The sequence below is a fragment of the Leptinotarsa decemlineata genome, unplaced genomic scaffold (genome assembly GCF_025532065.1).
Source record: "Leptinotarsa decemlineata unplaced genomic scaffold, Ldec_3_MD MMD2_P_RNA_scaffold_5, whole genome shotgun sequence".
Classification (NCBI taxonomy): Eukaryota; Metazoa; Arthropoda; class Insecta; order Coleoptera; family Chrysomelidae; genus Leptinotarsa; species Leptinotarsa decemlineata.
Window position 1 is genome coordinate 337,927 of NW_027412532.1, and position 8,703 is coordinate 346,629.

General features: G+C 40.6%; 1 protein-coding gene across 1 annotated transcript; it reads left to right on the forward strand.

Moving 5' to 3' along the window:
• Positions 1-371: 371 nt before the first annotated feature.
• Positions 372-8,678, forward strand: LOC111517148 (uncharacterized). The gene is made up of 12 exons (XM_023173215.2): positions 372-772; positions 2,218-2,376; positions 2,794-2,835; positions 2,891-2,917; positions 3,316-3,354; positions 3,841-4,689; positions 4,907-5,020; positions 5,931-6,526; positions 7,095-7,419; positions 7,493-7,591; positions 7,843-8,212; positions 8,279-8,678. The coding sequence occupies exons 1-12, from the start codon at positions 590-592 to the stop codon at positions 8,671-8,673; spliced, it is 3,198 nt and encodes a 1,065-aa protein (XP_023028983.2). The 5' UTR covers positions 372-589; the 3' UTR covers positions 8,674-8,678.
• The last annotated feature ends 25 nt before the right edge of the window (positions 8,679-8,703 follow it).

Sequence of the window (8,703 nt, forward strand, 5' to 3'; positions counted from 1 at the left end):
ACAGCGACAAAATGGTTGAGACTTTCGCGGCTGAGGTTTTCAGTGTCCTTGTTTTTCGAGTTTGAAAGCCGTGGATTTTTGGAATTTCTTCCTGACGTTTCGTTGGCGAGAGTGGTTAGCTTCTGTCCGGACAGCAAGCCATGATGGTTTAAACTCTGAAGAAGCTAGCCATTCGCGCCAGCGAAACGTCAGGAAGAAATTACAAAAATCCACGGTTTTCACACTCGAAAAACTTGCAAGTCTGCAAGATCTAAAATCAAGTCATAAAATCCTTTGGAATATTTTATACAATGTGGGAATCAAGAGGTTCTGTACAGAGTCGGTTACAAAATTACTTGTACCTATGCTAGACATCACTTTGTATTCATGGGGTAAATTAGCGGCTATAGTGAAACCGCATCCTCAATCAAAATTCCTAATAGTTACAAGCAATAACCTAACCTGCGTCAACCTTGCGTCATCGAGACGTCATCCGAAACATCAAACTTCTCATCAACTTCAGATCATCGGGATGTTAATCTTCGGATTCTTCCTATTTCATCGCATAACCAAAATTGAAGAGTAACAAATATCGGTCGCGATCATAAACATGTCTTTCGTCAACAAGAGAGCCAGAGTGTTCATGGACAGAGGAGACCTCAGACCGGTCAGGCGAAGGTCCGAAGCCAGACTGAAGACGTACCCCTCTGCAGTGGATCTGAGGGCATGGTGTGGCAGAGTGGAGGACAGGAGGCAGCATATTTTGGAGTTGATTCAGCTCGAAACTGAAAGAGTGAGTACATCTATGGTGGCTCTTTGTAGATTTTCTTCCCAAAGCTTGAAAGTATAAATTCTTACAGATGATATTGCACTGAGAATTTTTATGGTGGCACTGAGAACTTTTATGGTGGCACTGAGAGCATCTATGGTGTCCCTTTGTAGATTTATGGTGGCCTTCTTCAGATTTTCTTTCTGAATCCTGAAAATATACGTTTTTACAGCAGATAATGCACTGAGAACATCTATGGTGGCCCTTTGTAGATCTATGGTGGCCCTTGGTAGATTTTCTTTCTGAAGCTTGAAAAAATATATAAGTTGTTACATCAGACACTGCATTGAGAACATCTATGGTGGCACTGAGAACATCTATGGTGTCCTTTTGTAGATTTATGGTAGCCCTCTCTAGATTTTCTTTCTGAATCTTCAAAATATAAGTTTTTACAGCAGATAATGCACTGAGAACATCTATGGTGGCCCTTTGTAGATCTATGGTGGCCCTTGGTAGATTTTCTTTCTGAAGCTAGAAAAAATATATAAGTTGTTACATCAGATACTGCATTGAGAACATCTATGGTGGCACTGAGAACATCTATGGTAGCCCTTTGTAGATTTATAGTGGCCCTCTGCGGATTTTCTTTCTGAATCTTGAAAAGTTCTTACACTAGATATTGCTCTGAGAACATCTATGATGGTACTAAGAACCTCTATGGTGACACTGAGAACATCTATGATGGCCCTTTGTAGATTTATGGTGGCCCTCTGCAGATTTTCTTTCTGAATGTTGAAAATATACGTTTTCACAGCAGAGAACATCTATGGTGGCCCTTTGGGACACTGAAAACGTCTTGGTGGATCTATGGTGGCCCTTTGCCTACTTTCTTTCTAAAAATCGAAAGTATGAGTTCTTAAAGCAGATATTACACTGAGGACATCTATGTTGACACTGAGAATATATATGGTGGTCCTCTGTGACACTAAACATATCTTTGCTGGGCTTTTGAAGAGTATCTCTCTGAAGCTTGAAAGTTTTAGTTCTTACAACATTTATTGCACTGAGAACATCTATGGTGGTACTGAGAACATTTATGGTGGTACTGAGAACATCTATGGTGGTACTGAGAACATCTATGGTAGCCCTTTGTAGATTTATAGTGGCCCTTTGCATATTTTATTTTCAGAGCTTTGAAGTATAAGTCATTACAGCAAGTATTACCTTGAAAACCTATGTTTCTATATTTCCAGATGCTTTCCCTTACAAAATATGAGGCTGATGATCCCTGTCGAAAAGAGCTTTTCCTTTGCCTTTGAGTTCAGTCTCGAAATCATTCTTAGCAAGATTGCATAGAGACGGTTTCTAGCAGCTTGTAGAGTCTGTCAACTTTGGCTCTTTGGGTCTTGTCTCAATATCACTTCCAATCTACCAAATACATAAAGTTTTTTATTGTTCTTTTCCTCCAGTGTTTTGGCAAGTTTGTTCCTGTAGATGTTATAATCAGTACTCTTATGGCCGATAAAAACACGAGTATAAAAGAGCTCAAAAGATGTTTATCACAGCTGTGGAATTTTTTGGGAGGTTGCAAGTTGAGAAACGAAGACAGACGAAAATTGATAGAATTAGTAAGTATCTCTGTCATTTCTAATGATCCACTGTAGTGTATAAGAAAACTGGAATTGGCTGTGAACAAAGTAATGTCCTTGGTGAAAGTTTCAATTCCAGTTATAATAATATATTTTATATACAAACGAATATTTCATGCTGATTTACTAGTTTTGTTTTTCATCACTTGGCTCCTATCAAAATATCAATGGTATTCGTATCAGGAGTAATAAGCGGCGATTACGGAAAACGTAATTGTCTTGGGGTTTCCATTAGGTTAATGATTTATTTACAAATAATGCTTGAGAAGAAATAATAGCGCAACAGTCACAATATGATTGGAAAATGAATCAATACAATTGGAAACGGTTTTTATCCATCTTCTTGAGAAATATTTTGTTTAGATGAAAGAAAGTTATCAATATTTTAATTTACAGAAGAAACAAATGACCAAGATTTGTCTGGATGGGGCCCAATATGTAAGAAGGCAAATTATGCTAGTTGTTACAGAAATAACATTCATGTTTCTTTCAGGTCGGGTCCGATGCTCAACTTAGATCGGTGAGTAGGAAAAAATCAACTTATATTTGAAGTATTGATTTTTTTATTTCCAGAATATTAGCTTTTTATTCTCATTGTTAATTTTAAATGTACTCGTATATATTTATGTGTACTTTCCAGCATAGTCCAATTTCACGATTTCAAACTCTTCTTCTTCTTTTTTTTATGGTCTCTTTGCTTCCCTTATGGTGCAATAGACCAGGATTTGAAACTCAATAAATTTCATGTAATTCGTGAATAAAATTCTGCATCGATCTTTCAGAATAATAAAAAAATAATGTTAGTAATATTTTTTTCACAGTACGGCGAAACCAAAGATAAAGAAAATATGTCATTGATTTCCCTATGCCTTCAATCAGCAAATATGATCCTTACAAAAAATATAATCAATTTTTCAGATGGGATACGACGAAGCTTATCGTGAAGATGTTATAGAGGTAAGAATTTAATTTAATACATGCAGTTATCAGGTTTAAAATGAGTGTTATCTTGACTTATTCATGTGAAAAATGTTCGTTCTGTTTGTCTATTTTATAATAAAATGCATTTTTGAGGTTATTTCTGAATCTATTGAGAAAAAACTGTATATGAACATATGTCTTGGCGGTCCTAACCTTCAAACTACAGTGTACTAGTTTCAGGAAAAAATATATTTCGTATGATAAATTTGGTATGGACCTTGGATATTTTTGCAAAATGTCAGTGACATTGCTGCTTTCTTTTCAAAGTAAATAAAAAAACCATCATATAATTCAATTAGATAGTGACCTTGCGGACACTTTAACTGAAAATGATAACAACTCACTCTATTGGAACATTTTTGAGTGAATAGCTGTCAACTATACGAATAATTTTTTCCTTCCTAGTAACCTTTGCTCTGCACTACGTAATATGCAATCCACACATTTTTTTTTACTTTCGAGGCTCGACCAGTATCCCGAGGGGCTAAATCCGTTCCCAGCAAAACCCAATCAGTCACCAGCAAGACCAAATCAGTCACCAGCCAGTCCCGATCGAAGACTTCCCAGCCTAAACTTGAAGCTGAATCGACCCGAAGAAAAAGTTCCATATCACAACCTCCACTAGAAGAGGAATCCGACCGAAGAAAAAGTTCCACGTCACAACCTACACCAGAAGAGGAATCTGAAAGAAGAAAGAGTTCCACGTCGCAACCTACACCAGAAGAGAAATCCGACCGAAGGAAGAGTTCCACGTCACAACCTATACCAGAAGATGAATCCGACCGAAGAAAGAGTTCGATATCCAGCGAGTGCCCAGCTAAAGAACGTCACTCTAGAGAACAAGCCGAGATTGAAGCTCTAACCCGCACAATCCCAGGATCTGAGGTTTCCAGCAGTTACTTTGTCAAAGCCAACGGACCTGTCAGAATAAGCTCCAAATTAAAAGGACTGAAAGGAGCACAGTCGCCAGTTGGTAGTATCAAGGTAAAAGCTCAAACTAACAGCAGAAACAAAAGCACCTTCCCAAAGGTGAAGGAGGAACAACTAGAAGAAGAGCCTACCAGATCCAGTACAGCAGAGGACGAAAGTCCTGATTGGATATCTGCCAAAAAAGAGAGTGACTTGGAGGCTCCTAGGAGATCTGCAGATGAAGGGCAGCCTGCTCATGATGAACAAATAAACGGTGTCGATATAAAAACTGAACGTGATGGGTCAGGTAAAACGCCAGTAGGCGAGGAAAAGTCGTCCGACGATGAGGAAAAGGCCGATAATATGCCAGATGAGTTACAAAAACTACAGGATCAGTTAGCGGTAATTAAAATATGATGATAATAATAGTAATGTCTCTTAACAACGATTTCACAATATACAGCTGTTTCAATAAAACGCTGGCGCATAAGTTTCTTGACTTGTAGTATCAAAAATATAAAAGACTCGAAATTGTTGAGTTTATATGTTGATGAAACTTTGTGTGCAACGAAAATCTTGAATAGTCTCCAATAAATAACTGTTATTTGGTAATTTGTAGGCTAGAGATGCTCTATGTGATGAACAGCAAAACAGCATTAACAACTTGAGAAAAGAACGAGACGATCTCAATAAAAGAATACAAGATTGTTTAGAAGAACTCGATGCATTGAAAGTATGTATGAACAATGACTCTTCTCAACTGCAACTCACTGTCTACAACTTTAAAAAAGTTGCCTTCTTCATCGTCAACATCAACATCATCATCATCGTCAATTTTTCTAAATAGATCTCACTTATTACTTCCATTGTTTCTTCAGTCTTGGCCGTTTCCATTTGTTAAGGGCAACTGAAATTTTCAGAAATTTCAACTACAATCAGAACATGGATTACACTATCATGAACCAACCGGAGATGTTTTTGCTCGTTTGACCATATCCATGGTTTAGCTCTAGGACCAGAAAAAGATTGTTGACCAAGATATCATACTAAAGTATTTGTGTGACAGAAAACAGTTTCTGTGGCTAGTGAAAATGCCGGTTCATTGAGAATTATCACTTGCGGAGTTCTACAAGGGTCTATTTTGGGTCCAGTTTTATTTTTGGTTCACATAAATTCTGTTTCAAAATTATTCTTTGAAAGTAGTATTAAGTTAAACGCGTTTGAAACAACAATATTTTTCTATTGATACCAAAGAACTTCGCAGAAACAGATTACATGGTTTGCGAAATTTCGTTCCGGATAATTTAACCTCGAAGATGAGCCTGGTCAACCTGAAGTTATCTAGGACAAGGATTTGAGGACCATACAACGATGTCCAATTTTCTCCATTTTCACAAATTAATCTATTGATGGCTGCCAAACAAATACTAAACAACGCAGTGTCTTCAAACTTGAAACATATGCTTCATAGATTGTCTACTTTCCCATACAGTGATATTTTTCAAAAAGCTACCGTTATCTCTTCTCTCTGTGTTTCTCCTCAGAATCCAGTTATTTAATGTTTCCACACGACTTTGAGCCGTTGGTTGGGTAAACCTTTTTATGAACTTGAAAACCTTCTTTTCTTTCATCTCATGTTCCAGAAATTCAACAACGTCGGCGACCTGGGAGTGCCGACATCCTGCAAAGAAGAAATAGAAGCTCTGGAACAAGAAATGCTCATAATGCGCAGCGGAAATCTGTCTCCAGAACAGGAAGCGGAAATGATAAAAAAAGAAGTCGAGATGCTGAAAAGGTACTGCCTGAAATTGAAAGCCATCGAAGAAGAGAACGAGATACTCAAATCAACGAGATCTCTTCTGTCCGGTGACAACGAACCAACAGCGGTAGCAAGAATCGAGCAGCTGGAGAGGGAGAGAGACGAGTTGGCTCACAAACTGGAAATTCTCGAACAAGAAGCCAAAGAGAAGATGGAGGTTCCAGAAGATTACGAAATCTACAAGAATCGATCCGATATGCTGGACAAAGCCTTAGCGGAGAGGGATGAAATGCAGAAGAAAGTGGATAAGATGAAACAGTTGGAAATGCAGCTCGAGGAGTTGAGAGAGAAAGCCGAAAGAACAGATGAGCTGGAAAAAACGCTCAAGTACTACAACAAGAACGATCGGAATACTGACTACGAGTTGAAGAGGACCCAATCCAAGTGCATTTGTTTGGAAAAGGAACAACAAAATTTGAGGTAGTTGGGATGTTTTCGTTGTAAGTCATTAACCCTTCTCTCATATAGAGCAGTCATCAAAAGTCTTCCACTTGACTTTTAATTGGGAAAAAAATCAACTTCGCACATAGTTCACGTAAAAAGCCATAATTTCAGTACTTTTCATTGAGAGGAGTTTAGGCTTTCGCCATCAGGTCAAGGGCATTCCCCCCTACGAAAACGCCATCTGTGGGATCGGCAGAGAACTCAGCTTGGCTTGGCAACTAGGTTGGCAGTTGCCAAACCAGTTACCAAGCCAAGCCTCGACATCGACCGCCGAAGACTACTTGCCTTGCAGTGGAAGGCAGAGGAAGAATTTTGGTGGAGGTCGATGTCGAAACTTGACTTTGCAACTGCCCGACATGGGAAACCACGTTAATCTTTGAGTTAATCGCAAGGGGAGATATCGTCGACTTTAGTCAACGACTCAATTATTCACAACAGTCCCAGATACCATAATGATATCATTTGGTCTGTTGATATCTTCAACAGACCAAATCCTCTCGAAACATCCCTCCTATATTCTTTATTCTCCTGTATTCTTCTCTAGATGCGAAAGAGATTCAATGTGCAAACGAATCGAAGCGATGAACAACGAGCTAGAGTCTCTGCGATCCAAGGCCAAGGAAGCCGAGATGCTAAAGCTGGAAAGGGACAGGCTGCAGATCAAACTGAACGAGCTCTCCCACGTCCAGGTCCACAACGAAAACTTGATGCTGAAGTGCAAGTGCTTGGAGAACGCCGTCTTGGAGAGGGACGCCTACAAGCTGAAGTACGAGGAGATTTTGGGTATGGAGTGCCAGTGCGAGATGATGAAGTTGCAGATCGAGGAGTCCAGGAACATGGCGAGGGAAAGGGACGCTTTGGTGAAGCAGGTAGATGGAGAAGGAGATTGATTAGTGACTGATGTTTTTCGGGAAATATATCTTTTCGTTTTTGTTTTTCCAGGTTATGGACTTGGAGTCGTGCATTAGGGAGCAAGAGGAGGAGATCAAGAGATTGGTTAACCAGATCGATAGCCTCGTGAGGAATAAGGATGAAACACAGGTAATCAATAGTCGATACCATGGATGACAATGTCGTCGTTCTTGTTTTCTCAGGCTTGTTCTAGTCCAGTAACGCATTTGCGGCCTATAATGTGTTTGGGCTCTGTTTTTCAATCAGGTACCTGGCAGTGGAAGTTGCTGTGAAACAGAACGAATCTCATCGGCAGTCGATCGTTTTGCCACTGACTTTGAGTCTTCTGTAGATTTCATAGATGGCGATTTGTAAATAGATATTTCATTTTCCTCTTTCAGTCGCGCATGCGCGAGGCTTTGAGTAACATGCGAGCCGAGGTCGAGAAAAAGGACCAGCTGATCGCCGCTTCGGAAGAAAAACTGGCCGCCGTTCAGACGCAGCTGAAGAGTTCCATCCAGGGCGTTTCGTGCGAGACGCTTTGCTACAAGACGCGCATCGAGGAGCTGGAGAGGGAGCTGTGCAGCGCGAGATGTCGTATCGGGAAGCTCGAGAGGCAGCTCACGGAGAAGGAGGAGATCTTGCGGGGAGCACGGAGGACGAACAAGTCCGAGTATGAAACAGTGGGCGTCATGAGGAGGGAGCTGGACGCAGCCAAGGCAGAGAATAACAAGCTGCAGGAGATCGCCAAGAAGATGGTCACCTTGACGGGTGAGATGGACATTTCCTCGTAATTCCTCGCCATCCCGTTGTACTAATCGATGTTCTGTGATGTAGGTGACGAACACGTCCAAAAAATGCTGAGACAGTCTGAATGCGCAGTTCGCAGAGTTGTGGAAGAGCTGGGCAAGCAGTACCGCGAGTGGGACAACATGCGCAGTCGCCGCCAGAAGCATCGGTCACTCCCGAGAGAGGCCTCGTACAAGGGGGCGCAGTTCGATGACGGCTCGGACTTTGAGAGCACAGACGAAAAGCTGAAGGAGGAACTTCGAGACATCCAGAGGGAAAAAGAGAAGCTGGAGAGTATCGTGAAACAGATCCAGAACTCGGACGGGCCGCAGAAGGAGTTGGTGTCGATCAAGATGGAGAACGAGAGGTTGCAGGATCAGCTGCGGAACGAGGTCGAGAGGAGGAGGGCTCTCGAGCAGAAACTTAATAAAATTCTGACTTAGTGTGATTTGTGGTTTTATTTAATATAAGTC

Bases quoted from the DNA above. Each gene is read 5' to 3' on its own strand.
- LOC111517148 (XM_023173215.2), top strand. From the start codon at position 590: ATGTCTTTCGTCAACAAGAGAGCCAGAGTGTTCATGGACAGAGGAGAC. The intron at 6,527-7,094 runs GTAGTTGGGATG...ATTCTTCTCTAG, and splicing joins AAGGAACAACAAAATTTGAG to ATGCGAAAGAGATTCAATGT. The intron at 7,420-7,492 runs GTAGATGGAGAA...TTGTTTTTCCAG, and splicing joins GGGACGCTTTGGTGAAGCAG to GTTATGGACTTGGAGTCGTG.